The 17,028-nt window shown below is 41.8% G+C and overlaps 1 protein-coding gene across 5 annotated transcripts in view; it reads left to right on the top strand.

Moving 5' to 3' along the window:
• Window positions 1–10,906, top strand: part of EPHX1 (epoxide hydrolase 1) — a 46,691-nt gene extending 35,785 nt beyond the window's left edge. For 3 of the 5 annotated variants that reach the window (XM_074949176.1, XM_074949175.1, XM_074949177.1), the window contains 5 exons: window positions 29–158; window positions 975–1,285; window positions 5,091–5,199; window positions 6,543–6,668; window positions 10,156–10,906. In XM_074949176.1, coding sequence (XP_074805277.1) covers window positions 29–158; window positions 975–1,285; window positions 5,091–5,199; window positions 6,543–6,668; window positions 10,156–10,381 — 902 coding nt within the window. In that variant the 3' untranslated portion in view covers window positions 10,382–10,906. The remainder of the gene's footprint in view (window positions 1–28; window positions 159–974; window positions 1,286–5,090; window positions 5,200–6,542; window positions 6,669–10,155) is intronic. The other 2 variants (XM_074949174.1, XM_074949178.1) reach the window with 2 other exon arrangements.
• Window positions 10,907–17,028: the final 6,122 nt, after the last annotated feature.

The following is a 17,028-nucleotide window of genomic DNA, read 5'->3' as shown; positions in this document are numbered from 1 at the left end:
AACACTTGGTGCCTTTTGCTCTTCACAGGCTTTAATTCTGTGAGTGCCGCCTGCATATTTTATAAATTGATGTGCAGGCTTGGATTCCATGAATTCTATGCTCAGGGTGGTGACTGGGGCTGGCTGATCTGTACCAACCTGGCCCAGATAGCTCCCAAGTGAGTATTCTTTAAATCGTAAATTTAATGCTCATGCATGTGAGGTTCTCCTGACTTGCCTTTACCTGGGAAGCGTGTACTTTTCCCCTCTGGATTGCTCTGCACACAGTCCTGACCTGGATCACCATTTCCGCTCAGGTCCTGGGCGTCTCTCAAATAGAGATGGCCCGTTGTGTGGTGCTTTTGGCATGGCCACAAGTCAGGTCTAGCAAGGGACCCAGTATGTGCATTTGAACCCTTTTCTCTGGAATTGAGTCTAGTGGACTGTGCAATAAACATTGTCCTACTAAACTGTGAAACTGATCAAGCTGTGTACTCATCTTGCAGCTTGAACCTGAAAGGCTGGGATGGGGGTGCCAGTGCTTTGAGCTACAACAGAACCCTTTGGTTGGAACTAGATAAAATGCATCTAGTGCAGGGGTCGGCAACCTATGGCACGCGTGCCAAAAGCAGCACGTGAGCTGATTTTCAGTGGCTCTCACACTGCCCTGGTCCTGGCCACTGGTCCGGGAGGCTCTGCATTTTAATTTAATTTTAAATGAAGCTTCTTAAACATTTTAAAAACCTTATTTACTTTACATACAACAGTAGTTTAGTTATATATTATAGACTTATAGAAAGAGACCTTCTAAAAACGTTAAAATGTATTACTGGCACGCGAAACCTTAAATTAGAGTGAATAAATGAAGACTCGGCACACCACTTCTGAAAGGTTGTCAACCCCTGTTCTAGTGCATTAAATTTATGGATTAAAAATACTTGTAATTTAGTTTCCAAATACTATTTTTGTTAATTTGTATTTTTTATTGTGTTTAGCCACGTGAAAGGCCTTCACTTAAATATGGTTTCAGTTACGAGCATGAGATTTACCCAGCTGCTGTCCATTCTGTTGGGACGTTATTTCCCAGGACTCTTTGGTTTCCAGGATGAAGATGTCAGACGGATGTTTCCTTTCCTGAAAAAGGGACTCTATAGGATCTTGGTGGAGGCTGGCTATGCTCACATACAGGCTACAAAGCCTGACACTGTTGGTAAAAAGACTTATTACTGTAAAACTCCACAGAAGAGCCCTGCAGCAGGACTGGGATCCCATGGGTCCTGCAGGACTCGCTGCCATAATAGTGGGAGTGGGTAAAATATACTTTATTGCAGGCGGGATTGGGTGGACAAAAAAACCAGATTGCAGTAATTTGCAGGAAAACACTTTAAAACTTTTAATACTTAAATTTAAGCGAGGGGTAGAAAGAGATTTGATGTCTATTATAACAGGAGTTAAAGTATTTTTTTACATGGTTTAAGCGAGGTTTGTTTTATTCTTTTAGTGGTAAAAATTGTATCTGAATTCTATTTATATATATAGTAGCTTAACCAACCGTGTTTTGTTTTGTTTTTTAAGTAGCGTGGGGGAATCTGTCTCATGGGATTTGCGGGATCTAAGGTTTTTGTGGGTGGGAGCAGGATAAAAATACAAGAAACAATACGGGAGCGGGTGGGAGTGGGTGGTGCAGGGTGGGACAGGACAGGACTGGGATTAAAATAATAATCCCGCGCCGGGCTCTGCTCCACAGCACTGTGCACTCATCCTGTGATCACAGGGAAAACTACACTTGGAGCTATTCCATTTTTTTCTTAAATACAGAGTACATTTCAGAAAATGTGCAGAAAATCAGTGTTTGCAGGGGGAAAAAAATACTGGAGGTTTGTGTTTTCAAAAGGTATGCACCTATTCTGTGCATGCAGATAGCAGGGTTGTGCATGCATATCAAGTATTTAGGTGCACATGTGGCCAGCTGTGCAGCTAACTGGCCCTTTGAATGCACAAATAAGTAACTTGCAAGTAAAAACTGGGCATGCAGTTGTGTGCCTGACCCTCTGCAAATGGTGTTGGCGTGTTTTTTAGTTTATATAACTAATGTATTTATACATAGCCATTAAGACTTGTCCACTTCTATTATGATGTTATGGGGTTGCAAAGTCCATTCCTACCACCACATTCCCGATAAGGAGTGTAGTCGCTCAACAGAGAATGCATCATATATTAAACTGATGCTACATTTGATACTGAAAACGGCCACATTTATTATTATACCAATGGTTGTTCCTCATAGACTATCTAATTCATTCAGATCGCTAGGCCACTCTGGTAACTGTCCAGGTGAGACTTAAAAGTGGGAGATTTAAGAGCTGCAGTGCTCACCCACAGTGGTATAGGTCTGAACTGGAGAGATTGAGACACCTACCCAGAATACCCCCTCCCCTGCCAGCCAAGTAGTTAGAGCATTCTCCTTGGAGATGAGGAACCCAAGTCCTTGTTCCACATCCGGCAGATGAATCCAGGTCTCCCACATCCTGAATGAATGCTCTAACTACTGGGCTAAATGTGATATGAGGGGCAGGGGGCAGCGTCTCCTCCTCCTCTTGTATCTTTTGTGTGGATTAAAAATGTGCTCAAATCACATCTACAGGATCAGGCCCCAAAGGCAAGGTAAGTGGGGAATGCTTAGTTTCTGAACCCTGCTTGGGTTTAGGCATGAGTTAGGTGCTGAGCTGCTGGGCACTTTCAAGACTTAGGCAGCTGAGCACATGCTGAAATTTAGGCTCTTCAGTGACCTTAGTGGTGGAATATTAGGAGCCTACAGGGTTGGGCAGGAGCAGAACAGGGATTTTGTGGATGTCAGTGGACTAAATGTTGGACTTAGGTTCCTGAAGTGGCAGTTAGATGCTTAAGTCTCCCTTGTGAATCCCACTCCAAGTGCTTCCATTTAAAAGCACCTTTTGTAACTGAATGGGACAACTGACTCTAGAAGGCGGAATAAGACACTTAGTTTCCTTAGCTGTATTCAGTTAAATTACATGAGATTGAGTGAAATATTGCTGCGCTAAAAGAATCGTGCTGTAATGCTTTTTTATAAAATGTAGCCACAGAAATTATATTGAAGAATAATAGCTGTTTTTTAAGAATGCTGCAGTATATAATCAAAATGGTTACCTCAGACTAAAAGTCCACAGTGCCTGGAAAAAGTTCTGGCTTACTTTCAGAGATTTTTTTTTTTTTTGAAAGTTACTAGTCGCTAATTAAATTATTTTGTCCAATTAACTTTTTAATTTAAATTTAATTAATTTTTTTAAAAAAATTTACAGAAAAAACAAACAACGATCTATGCATAAACTTCTCATAATACATAGACTTCTCATAACACATTAACCATTTGCAACTATACCTTAGTTATACTTAAGTCACTAATTAAATTATGGTTAAGGATAGCTGATGGACTGACAGGTGACTGCAGTTGGCAGCTCTGCTTCTCCTGCTGTGGAGTTTGCTGGCTGAGAGTCTTGATCCTACAAATCATCTATGATTTGTCAGAGTGGAACTTTCAGGCTGTGAATCATTGGTAATTTGGTAACTCAGGAGTTGCAGAGCTGGAGCCAGGGGCATTACTGGAATTGTGGTGGTAGGGGAATATTGAGGGGAGGGGAGGGCATGGCAGAGGCTAGATTGCCCGCTGAGCACCTGTGGAGTTGTGGTAGGGAACATTCCCAGGGGGAAGGATAATGTGTGTGCTGGATGGGGCTTGGTCAAGTGGGGGAAACCGGTGCTCAGTGGGATGTCCGATGAAAATGGTATGCTACTGGGAGGGCATGACGGGCAGAGCAGGGATTCTCAGCCAGTGAACTATGGAGCTTTGCTAGCTGAGTAAGCTGTCATCTAACTGTCAGTTGACAGTGCACCATTTGTGCCATTGTATTTTATCCACATTGGCACTTAATTGAGTTTATGCCTACAAATTCTTGGGGAAACATGCACTGATTGTTGGTTCACTGCAGTTGACTGAAGCATTTTGGAATGTGCATGGAAGTTGCATTTCAAGTGAGCATCAGAGAACAATGGTCCTTTACTCCTGCAGATGTCTCTAGTGGAGACAATGCCTCAGTTTTTCCCATTTGGAAAACGGAGACACTGATCTACTCCGCCCACTTCACTATGGTGTTACAAGGATCACTGCATGCCTATGCAGTGAAATTGGAAAGTATGATATTCAGGCTAAAAACTATTATGACAACATTTGGTAGCTTGCTTTTTAAGCCTCAGCCACCAGATGGTTAAAACTTTGCTAGCATTATCCATGTTTAAGTAAAAGCTGTTGCTAACATAATTTCATCCATGAACCTTAAATGCACCCCATAAGCATGGATGGGGTTTTAAAGATGCTCGTTCCTCATTTCAGTATCATCCTTTAGAAGCCAGAATTAGACATATGTGAAGCTGCGAAATGTCAGGATCCCAAAATCACTGAAAACTAGGAGAAACCCTTATGGCACCCAATGTTAACGTATTCTGACTTGGGAGCAAAAACCTAGAAGTAGGTGTAAGTTCACTGTCGAAGCTGAGTGCAGAAAATAAAGAGCAGAAATGGTGAAAAGCAAACTCTATAAAGCAATGGGTATTTGTAATATAGGACAAGATGGAATTCCCCAAAAAGAGTTTGTTCTGTTTGATACAATGTGCTAAATCCTGCTTGTCTTCTCTTCATACAAGTAGCCCTTAAGACAAGCAGAATTTGTCCCAGTAATACTCTTAGTATTTGACAGTAGCTTCCACTTAATAACAGAGGCAAATCTTACGTGGCGCATAAAGCTTAATCTTATTAGTTGGCAGAAAAAGCCATTAGAAATATGACTCTTACATTTAATTTTAAATACATAGGGTATCCGAGTAATGCTGAGTCTATTACCATGTTTAATGATTAGACAATAATAGGTTCTGACTTGTTCTCTTTATGATAGCTTAAAACGCCCTCCCCCCGACCCTCACAAAGCTGTTCCAACAGCTTTAACTGTTCTGTACTGTAATGGGGAGCTTCTAATGCAATTGGAGATTAATAGCATGGTACGCCAGACTTTATTTTTAATTTTTCTCCTCCTTTTCAGGCTGTGGCCTGAATGACTCTCCAGTGGGGCTGGCTGCATACATCTTGGAGAAGTTTTCTACGTGGACTGATCTTGAATTCCGGAAACTAGAGGATGGTGGTCTAGAAAGGTGGGAACAACCTCTTCCTCTGACTCACCATCGGCCTCTTGCCCTATTCTAGAGGAGGTCACTCAGCCCAGACTTATGTTTAGATCACATTAGTCTCTCAAAGCTCTGTTGGGGTAATTTGGTTTACCTGCCATCCTGCAAGGAAACTGTGTGGCCACAATAGAACAAAATTACACTTGTGTTGGCAATCATAGAAAAGAGGCCAAAAGTGAATGGGCCTTGAAGACTGATCTACACCCTCACACCTATCTGTGATCCCTCCAGGCCATGGTAGAGGTACACTGGCAGTGTATGGAAGAAACTTGCCCTGCCACTGCCCATGTGGTGTCTGTTTTATGGATAAGCAGAGGACTTTTCGTTTCTATGGTTGTCATTCTGGCACCTCTCACTAGAACTAATATCATATTTAAAAAACAGCAGAGAAAATGTCAGGGAAGGTGGAGGGAGGAGGAATCTGGTTTATACCAAACACCAAAGATTTTTTGCTCACAAAATACCATTTCTGATTCAATCTAATGCAAATCTTTATCTCTTCACAGATTTATTTACTTTAAGATAACCATTGTCATAAAAATGTATACTTACAGTTTGCTACTAATGGGTCAGTCTTGGCTTGGGGTAGAAATCTGTGTGTGAGATTCTAAAGAAGCCCTAAAACTTGCTGAGCTACCTGGCTGAAGCTGAGCCAGACTGCACATTAGAAAAAGGCCAGTGAAAATTATTTGAATATAATGTCTCCCCGTGACAGGTTTACTGTGGGGTATGAAACCTATATTCATAGCAAAGACTGGCCAAGTTTCTGTAGTTTTTTTAACTTAGTCTTTTATTGAAAACGTATGTTAGTGTTTAGGGTTTATGAAAATAAATGACACAAGCTGCCCAACATGCTCTTCTGGTCTCCCCCTTCACTGAAGGGACGATATAGGTGGTGCTAGTTCGTGGCCTCTTTTGACAGTGTTGTTGGAGCTGGGATATTTTTTGGAGTCTGTCTCTCTTGTAAGGATGTTGAAGTGTTAGGCTTTACATGTCTATATGAGTGCTAAATACTCAGGCTAGCAGGAAGGGGGAGTGGTAAAATGTTTGGGCTTGCAGGAATGGGCAATGCTAAAATAGTTGGGGTAGCTCTGAAATACCTGAGCTAGTAGGAATGGAGGGTTGGGGTGAGAAATTGTGTCAAGTCCTTTCTGAATTAGTGTGCTAGTACTATTTTTCGTTAGCCATTTTTGCTTTAATTTTTATAATTTAACCAAAGTAAACAGCCATAAAGATTTGAAATGATTATTCTACCATAAACTAAACTACATTCAACTCTCCTGAGGCCATTTCTATGCTGACCTTTTCAGGAAGTACTCTCTGGATGACCTTCTCACTAACGTCATGCTCTATTGGGTGCCAGGCTGCATGGTTTCTGCAATGCGTTTCTACAAGGAGAATTTCGGGAAGGGGATTGGTACGCAGAAACATGAGAAGTAAGAGGCTTTCTTTACGTGCTCCTCCTTGAATTTGCACATACATGTGTGCTAGTGACATGGTGTGGGTTAGTGAATATTGTGGGGGAGAAGCTGCATCACAGTATGTATTTTGTGCATTGATTGGACAAGTCTACTTCTTGACTTTTGCTATATTTTCCAAATGTGCTGCAGTATGTTGCTCAGCAATAAGAGACTTCACTACAGCAACTCTGCTGTTAAACTTCTGGTGAGAATTACCATGTTTACACCTTAGTGAAGTGAGAGAGAGAGTGTGCAAACAATTTGAGACCCTAGTTCAGCTAATGAATTAAACTGTATTTGCCATCTTGACTGAATCTTGTAGTCAGCGTTCACTTACATAGCTTACACCCTTGGTCATCTGGTTTTGTTATCCTGCTTATCTTGATTTGGGGTGAAGTTTTCAAAAGGGCTTAAATCCCACTTTCAAAATTGACTTAAGCATATAGAAGCCTTTGTCTCATTGAAAGTCAATGGTACTTAGGCGCTAAAGGGGAAGAGTTTCAAAGACCGGAATGGGAGTTAGGCATCTCATTCCCATTGATTTTCAATGGGGGTTAGATGCCTAACTGACCTTTGTACCTTTGGCTACATATTCAGTAGAAATGGTGCAGCTGTGCCGTGGTGGTGCTTCAGTGTAGATGCTCACTACAGTGATAGGAGGGGGATTCTCATTGCAGTAGTTAATCCACCTCCCTGACAGGCAGTAGCTAGGTCAAGGGGAGAATTATTGTGTTGGCCTAATGCTGTCTATACCAGGTGTTAGGTTGGTTTAACTATATTGCTCAGGGATGTGGAGTTTTCACACCCCTGAGCAACATTGCTGGGTCGACCTAACTTTTTACTGTAGACCTGGCCTTAGAAAAAAAGCCTCTTTAAGTCACTGTTGAAAATGGGACTTAGGTTCCTAAGTCACTTAGGGCCAGATTTGCAAAGATATTTGGGCACCTAAAGATGCAAATAGGTCAATAGTGTGATTTACAAAAATACCTGAGCCCTATCAAAATCAGTGGGAATTAGATGTCTATAGGGCTTAGGAATGTCTGAAAATCCCAGTAGGTGCCTGTTTGCATCTTTAGCACTTTAAATACCTTGAAAATCTGGCCCTTACATCCTTGTGAGAATTCTACCCTTGGTTTACAACAAATGCAATAAAATCCTAGAAATTGGACCCTTGAGGTCATAACCATTTGCTTCCACTCCACCTGCCTTTGCAGAATTGTTCCTTACAGTATATTCTTGTGTACTTCGTGCAGTCCAGTTTTAAATGGCATAGGTGGGAGAGTTTCACCCACGGGAGACTATTCCACAGGCTGAGCGACCTCAGTGCTATGAAATATTTCCTGATATCCAGCCTAAATTTACCTTTGTTCAACTTCATCCCATCATCCCTACCGAAAGCCCCTTGGAGCATTCTAAACTATTCCTTTCTATCACTGCTGTTTACACCCTTCAGATACATAGACTCTTAATACATTTCCCATCCTTCAGTTGTCTTGGCAAGTTCCCCATATTTAGTTCTAATCTTCCTTCCCGCATAAATAACCCATCCAGTTCCCTCATAGTTTTTGTTGCAGTCCTTTGAATTCCTGTCAAACACATGATCCTTGGTGTAGTTTGATCAGACTTCCATTCAGTGGTTACTTCCCCCCTTCCCCTTCCTCTGGAAAGAACCTCCGAGGAACCTCATCTAATCATATAATCCAACCTCTTGTAATGAGGTGGGACCAAGTAAACTTAGACCATCCGTGACAGGTATTTGTCCAACCTGTTCTTAAAAACCTCATGATAGGGATTCCACAACCTCCCTTGAAAACCCATTCCGGAGCTTAACTAACCTTATAGTTAGAAAGTGTTTCCTAATATTTAACCTAAATTGCCCATTACTTCTTGTCCTACCTTCAAATGGAAATGGAGAACAATTGATTATCTTCCTCTTAATAACAGCCCTTAACATATTTGAAGACTGGTATTTGCTCCTCCCTCAGTCTTCTCTTCTCAAGACTAAACATGCCCAGTTGGTTGAACGTTTCCTTATAGGCCAGGTTTTTCTAAACCTTTTATTTGCTCTCCTCAGGACTCTCTCCCATTTATCCACATCTGTCCTAAAGTGTGGCGCCCAGAATAGGACACAGTACAATTACCTTCCGCATCTTACATACGACAGTCTTGGTAATACACCCCAGAACATTAGCCCTTTTTGCAGCTGCATCATGTTGATTCATATTCAATTTGTGATCCACTATAATCCCAGATCCTCTCCAGTAGTACTACCACTTAGCTATTTATTCCCCGTTTTGTAGTTGTACATTTGATTTTTCCTTCCCAAGTGTAGTACTTTGCACTTGTCCTAGCTTGGTGTCATCCATAGATTTTATAAGCATACTCTACACTCTATTACCCAAGTTATTAATGAAAACATTGTGTAGTACTAGACCCAGGGCAAACCCCTGCAGTACCCCACTAGATATGCTCTCCCCAGTTTGACAGTAAACCATTGATAACTACTCTTTGCATGTGGTCTTTCACCCAGTTGTGCGCCCACCTTACAGTAATATCAGCTAGATTATGTTTCCCTAGTTTGCTTATGAGAATGTCACGTGGGACTGCGTTGAAAGCCTTACTAAAATAAGATACATCATGTTGATAGCTCCCCCACCCTTCCACTTGGCCAGTAACACTGTCAAAGCAGGAGGTGAGGTTGGTTTGTCATGATTTGTTCTTGACAAATCCATGCTGGCTATTCCTTATAACACTATTATCCTCTGATGCTTACCACTTGATTGTTTAATAATTGTACCAATATCTTTCCAGGTATCGAAGTAGGGCTGGCTGGTCTGTAATTCCTTGTGTGCTCTTTGTTCCCCATTTTAAAGACAGGTTCTGTGTGTGCCCTTCTCCAGTCCTCTGGGACCTCACCTGTCATCCAGGAGTTCTTGTAGATAATTGCTAACAGTTCAGTGATTGCTTTAGCTAGTTTCTGAAGTATCCTGCGAGCTATTTCATCAGGTCCTGCTGACTTGAATACATCCATCTTCTCTAAATATTCTTTAACCTGCTCTTTCCCTGTTTTGGTTTGCATTCCTTCCCCCTTGTTCTTAACGTTAATTGTGTTGAGTATCTGTGCCCCTTCTGAGGGTACTTCACAAACTGTACGAAGTCAGGTGCTATATTTACGTAAAATTTGAAGCCATGTCCTTTTAAAGTCTTTTCTGGAATTGGAGGTGATGGTGTCTAGTGGTTAGAGCCAGGGATTGGGAGTCAGTTGGATTATATTCTTAGCTCTATCACTACCCTGTCGTCACTTAACTTCTGTCTTAGTTTCTCCATCTGTAGAAAGGGAATATAATTCCTATTTCAGCAGGGTTCTGAGTCTTGCTAACCTGTTTATAAAGCACTTTGATTCACTATTGAAAAGTGTTCTAGAAGGACAAAGTTGTTTTCTCTTCTCTCTATCCCCTTTCAGGCTCCCTGTGCGAGTGCCTACAGGTATTGCTTCCTTCCCCAATGAAGTCCTGCACACTCCTCGGTCCTGGGCGCAGCAGAAGTACATCAATATCATCTCCTTCAATTTCATGCCACGAGGTGGCCACTTCGCAGCCTTTGAAGAACCGGAACTTCTTGCCGCAGATATTCAGCAATTTGTGGGGAGAGTGGAAAAGGAGGAACTCTGGCGGGAGAAGGGAAAATAACTCCCCTGTGTGAGGTGCCTTTAACTTCAGGCACTTGTAACCTCAGTATGGCCTGTGTTATGATATGCAAGCTTGCCTTGAACAAGATATAATAGAAAATAAAATAGAGTAGCTGTTTATTCAGATGTAGTATTCTTAGGGTGTAATAGTTACTCTTCACTAGCAGGCTGAACTGAAACAGTATAAGAATGTAAGATGAAAATGTGTCTTTTCACATGCAGAACTCTGAATGTCAGCATTGACACCTGTTAATTCTCTTTGCTTTGGAGATGCAGCGGGGAGTAGATCTTGTTTGATTTAGATGTGTCTTTGGAGGAGTAAATTTCTTTAGTTACTACAACCATGTGGCATCTTGAGATTTTCAGCTGATGATGATCTATATTCAGGGGTTATGGCGTCACTTCTCTGCTAATAGTATGCATTAGATTTCTGTACTGACAGGTGGGAAATGTAGCATTTTAATGCATAACTAACTGAGCTACTGCAGCAGTTAATCATTCAATAAAGAAAAGCCTATTAAACTTCTGTGGTGAATTTTTAAGCCTGTTCTGAGCAAAAGGAAAAACCTGACCTGGAAGGTTTTTGCTTACTTCCTCCCTTGCTAATATCCCAGTATGTTTCATGCTGTGGCATCTGATTGTAATGAGATTTCTGCTAGGCATGTGGGATGACTTAACCAGTAACAGGAGGATTTGGGAGTCCAGGATGGAAGGGAAATTTTAAAAAAAGTTCAGCTCAAACTTCTCCAAATGCTGACTGTCCCCCAGCTCAGTAGGGACATGAGCAACAAAATCTGCACGTGCTTTACCTCTGTTTTCATTAGTAAAATATTCTGTTGTGTTCTCACTCTATTCTCTGTTGCTTGCAGGCACAGGATGTAAATGAGGAATCATCCTCTTGTTCCTAGAAAGAATTTGCTACAGGGAGGGGCCTTTTTTGAGTTATTCCAGGTACACTGTGGTGAAAGTGCTTTCCCATGGGGATGAGAGGGTGTTTGCAGGCCCTGATACGTTCCTTTTTTGGTTAAGTCCTTGGCTTCTGGACACTCATATTTGTCTTCCTTCCCTCATACCCCCATGTGTGGTCTTACATTTCAGGGCAATAGGTCACCCTGTCACATCTTTACTGCTTATGCAGACATCTGCTACAATATCAGGAAACATTGCTGTATACTAATATAAATGAATATTTCCCCAGGGACTGATCAGTCACAGCACAGACAAAATAAGTGGAAGTGAAGTTTGTTATATGATGCCTGCCAGATCAGTTTTCTAATGTGAGTAAGTTGAAAGCTCAGAAGCAGTTTCATCTTCTTTCTGGTGTAGCTCTACTTTTAGGGGCCAGGTCTGAACAAAAGGAGGTAGAGGAAAGTAAATGAGTCTGTTCCAACTTCTTAGGTTACAGCAGCCCTCCCAGGCCCCGTCTTTAACAAGACAGTTGTTTTTTTCTTTTAAATGTTCCTGCTGATGGTTCAGCATTTGTTGCACTGAGTAATTTGAGACACCGATGATAAAGCCCACCAGCCACTGAGAGAAAATGAGTGAGCACCACATTCTGTACAACAAAGGAAACAGAATTTTATATCAGTTTTGTCAATTTTCCATGTTAAAATTTTTTCTTTTACAGAGAGACACTGTAAAGGCTACAAGAAAATGGAATTGACTGATCAGATCTGGATATAAAATTTAGGTTTTTCAAAGATCAGTAGAAATATCTGTCATTATTTTTTTATTTTTAATTAAGTTTGACTCAAATGTTCCCGTTGTCTCTTATTCAAGTTTCTAAAATACAGAAATCCAGTTGCAGCAGGAGCTAATACTCTTTTCTTCATCTAGGAAGAGTGAAATGCAAACCTTACCAACATATATGGTGAAAACAACATTTTTTTAAAGTTACATTTTTAGTCAATCACACCTGCTAATAACACAGTTAAAGTAGTATGTCTAAAACTTTAACCTGTGTCCTGTCACTATCATGATCACGTGCATACTCAGTTTATTTAAAAAATGGAACAACGCACCCTGCTGTCCACTTCTTGCTTTATTTATAACAACACCTAATATAGAAAATTTGAAACAACCCCAATGTCTGAATTGCAGCTTATGACATTATCCAAATGTGGTGATGGAGAAGATCTGTTTGCATTGACTCTTTTATGGACAAAACTCTGGTGTGACCTTAACAGCTGGTTTTGATATCTGGCTATCACAGCTTTGAGCAAATTATACCCGAGTGTTGGATGGAGGACTCATTATCGGGAGCATATGGTAATTGGTCATATTCTTCTAAAGGGTTCAAAAGAAGAGCCAGTCAACATTTTTTTGAATTTTCATGTTCTCCATTAGCTAATGATTGTGATGCAGCGATGATGAATAATGCTAATAAGAATGACGAATAGCTCCTTTCACAAAGAATGGGATTTGTTCCTAAGCCAGCTGGGCATCTTGGCATTCATCAGAGTAGCAGCTGATTTGTTGTAGATTCTGTTCTTTGTGAAACTTTTCACCCAGCAAAAGAGCTTGTCTCAGCACCTGGCTGAATAATTTCTATCCTAAGCTGTTCCAAAAAGGATCCTCAAAGCAGTAGTCATGGCTTTTCACAAACACAAACTGCTTCTCTGATCCAGGAGCAGGGCTCTTTAGCCGCTGAAAAGTTTCATTAACATAATTCCTTTCCTCCACCTCATTTTCTGTAAAACAAAGTCTTACAGTGGTGTTTGGTGAAGATACTAGGCTGGTCAGCCAGTTCTGATGTAAAGACAACCTTGGACTTTGAAAAAGTAGTTTTTACTTATAGAAGGTGCAATATACAAAATGCATTCAGTGAAGATAAATCTTTGCTTGGAAGAGTTTGGATAGGAAAGGCTCTGGTGGGTACAGTCAAAGGAGACAAGGCATAAATCCATATTGATTTCAGGCCAGTTGATGTAAACACGGAAAATGATGCCCTTCATTTCACTTGCTATGACATGATTCTTATAACTGAAGTCTAAAACTCCTCCCTTACAGTAAATTTTCCACTCACAGTGAATATGTAATGCCAGGAGCATTGATAGGGTTTATGCTGATGCTTATAGGAGAATTAGGCCCATTCAGGCTTTGTTGGTTGTTTTCCAGCTAGTTATATTTATACACAGACAACTGCTGAATGATCCCTTTTTACCCATAGGTGAGTTGTGCACAGCATGAGCTCCTCTTTCTTAAATTCCTGTCAGGAAGGGGACACCAGTTCCAGCAGCAAAGTGCACTGTAGAGCTTACCAGGCTCCAACTGTGCCAAGGCCCTTCCACGAACAGGGACCATATTCATGCAAAGCACCCCATCTTAAGGGAGCAAATGAAAACTACATTTCAGGTAACCCTGCCTTTCTTCCCAAAGCTGACTGCATGAAACATAGTCCCATAAAGAAAATTCTCTCTCTCTCTCGTGAGTTCTAATTAGAGCTTTGAAGACAGCAAATCACAATGTATTTTTCCTGGCTAGTTAAATAGGTCAACAGTTCCACCTCAAAATAAAAGAATCCACTTCTACAGCTGCTGTTTCAAACTGCCATAGGTGATGGTCACAGAAGGGCCTCATTATTTCCATTTTACAGAGTGGCAAACTGAGGCGTAAATGGAGGCAGTGACTCTCCCAGCAGGTGAATGGAAGGTATAGAAAAAGAACACTGCCATGCTTATCCAAAGTGATAACTGATCATGGCCCAACTTGTAACACCTTAACGAGGCGTGACTTGCAGACGGTACTGAGCACCCACCTGGTTACAATCAGGCCCCTTTAAAGTGTCACGTTGTATGTCAAAAAGTGAGGCACCCCAAAGCACTGGTCACTTTGGAAAATCTTGGCCTTGGGCACCTGCTTCCCTCTCCCAGGCATGAGCCCCTGCACTATGTGCCGTCCTTTAGTTCAGTTTTTTTAAAACATTTTTTTAAGCTCATCACTTACTACCACATCTGTTAAGCTGAAAAATATGCCAGCTAGTCTGTATTTTCATGCTAAGTTGTCAGGGATGGAATATTAACAGGGAACTGTTTATAGGGCCATTGGGCTCACCACTGAGCCCACCTCCTTCTGTCATTGCCTCCAACAACAAGGACATTGTACAAACTCCACTCTGGGAAGAGCACTACTTGTTCGTGTGCACTGTCAGAGGTCAGGTAAGTGGAGGCTGAATGAAGAACAAGCAAGACAGGAGGTGGCGCTTAGATAAATGATAGAAACAGGGAGCGGCTTTGCTGTCAGCATTTCTCCAGTGAAATCTGAAGAAGGTGTGCTGCTGCTAAGATTTGCCTTTCCTCGCATGGTAGCTCTGGTTCAGTCCAACTTAGTGCGGGCAAGGGTTCACCCTGCTTACAGTCCTTCGCATTGTACTAATTCCCCTCCAGCTGAGCCCAGTCACATTTCCGTCCTAGTCTAGGGCAGACTCTGCAACAGCAGATGTAGACTGTGCTCCGACAGCATGTATTAACCTTTCATCTACCAGGGGTCTGAGTGACACTTCTATGAGCGTCTCTCGGCTGAGCAGATGGGAACCTGTTTTAGAAATAGACTGACATTGCTGGGGTTTTTTCTTCTAAAAATATATTTGTGCCTATTGTGCTCTAGCATTGCTCTTGCCTGGACGTAGGGGCTGAAAGGAAATCTGTCCCTGCACTCTCTCACACTGTAACAGTAATACTTTGATATTAACCTAGTTAGCGTACGCTGGCAGAAGGTTGAACAAAGGTATGGAAAGGTTCTTACCCCATTTTTCAGATGGGGAAACTTAGATAAAGAAAAATTAAGCAACTTGCCCAACACTTCTCACTAACTTCCTGGAACCCAGATATAATGCTGGCCCCTGCTCTAACCCCTAGACAGCACTGTCGTCTCCACTTTTTTTTTTGTTTTTTTTAAATTGGGAAGTGGAAGGTATTTGCTTAATGACTCCTATTTGTCCCTGACACACAGCTCATTTTACTTCTCAGAATTCTTGAATGTTTCTCTAGAGAAGCAGATTTTGATTGTATGCTGTTGGGGGGGTTGAGCCACCTGGGACACTACACAGAAGCAAAAGAATCAGAGAAACCTGACTAAAGCTTAAACTACCTCCAACAGAAAACTCCCCTAGAGCTGCCACAGGCAGGTTGAGACACACCAAATCTTAAAACCAAGGCCTTATGGCTTCATAGAAAAGATGTTGCTCTAAGACACGTACAGAAACCTGGTTTTACAGTCAGAAGGATGAAATAGTACCAATACATTTGAGAATATCTCAAGTATTATGCAGTAAAATCTGTAAGATATACAGAGTAGAGGATGGTGTGGTAGGAAGGTTGTATTGGCACTTATTTAGGGTGATCAGTACAACTCAGTTATGGCTTCACCATGAATGAGGCAGCCATCCTAAACTCTCAGTGATCAAACCTTGATCCCCTAGCACACCCTCATGCACAGGGCTGTGATTTTGTCACAGAGGTCTTGGTAATCGTGAACTTGAATAAAGTCCATGAAATCTTGGAAAGGACTGTAAAAACACATTTGATGTAGCCCCCAAACTGAGTGGCATTGCAGCCTGTGCAGGAGATTGCAGTGCTACTCAGGGTTAGCCCATCAGCTCCTCGTGGAGATGGAAGGCCAGGCAGGTGTGCACCAGCTTGCAACGCCCAGAGTGGGGAGTCCGCCTCAGCCTTGGGGGAAGGAACTGCTGCTGGGGGATGAGTTTGCTCTCCACCCCGCCCGTGCTGCTATACTCTTGTGTATGTTGATGAAGCAAACACATTGGGTGATCTTTCTATGACTTAGCATTTTTCCCCCCCTTGTAGAATAGATCAGAAAGGGATTCCTTTTCCAGCAGCTGTGGCAGGGGAGCTTGTCTGGTGGTTAGAACAAGGGGACAGTGAGGCGGGAGAGCTAGGTTCTTGTCACAGCTTTGCCACTGACTCGGGTTCAGATCAAATTTCACAAAATGTTTAACTAAAGTGAGCCTGAGCACCCGAAAAATCCAGCTGAAGTTAAATGGGACCTACAGGTATTCAACACCTTTGAAAAAAATCAATAGCTGGATTTTCAGAGGCATAGGCACTAACAGCTCTCCCTGAAGCCTAACTTTAGCCATCCAGAACAGTCAATCGTTGCTTCCTCAGTTCATTCTCAGGGCTCTTCTCTGAACCATTTTTCAACATCCTTTTTTAAGTGTTAACACGGCATTCCAGTATGGTCTGACCAATCCCCGAGAGAGTCCCATATTTTCTCCCCCAGCAACTCTTTTTGGGTTGGGGTAAGCTGCTGTACATGTGTATGGGGGAGAATATAGTGCTCTAGGTCATCATTTAGAAACCATGTTGACTCAGTAACCCCGCTCACAAGCCTCAGGGAAAAGTGACAGCAGCTAAAGTGAGAGTGGCCACGATTAAGTTGCTGTTCTCAGTACAGCTTTCAAACGTAGATACACAACGTGTAAAAAAGAAGGAAATTCTAAACCTAATTGCCAGAGTTGAGGCAAAATTGCATTGCTGCTTTTGCCATTTCCAAACAGGACTTATAGCACTCAATCCAAAATGGACATTGCAAATATATATTTAGCTTCCTTAAGTCAGTGAAATCCATATTTAATACTACAAAAGAGCAACATACTATCCTCTAGTCATAAAACCTGGTCTCCAGGAG

The sequence above is a fragment of the Natator depressus genome, chromosome 3 (assembly GCF_965152275.1).
Source record: "Natator depressus isolate rNatDep1 chromosome 3, rNatDep2.hap1, whole genome shotgun sequence".
Taxonomy (NCBI): domain Eukaryota; kingdom Metazoa; phylum Chordata; order Testudines; family Cheloniidae; genus Natator; species Natator depressus.
The sequence above is the reverse complement of the archived record's forward strand: the minus strand, read 5'-3'. Positions and strand labels throughout refer to the sequence as shown.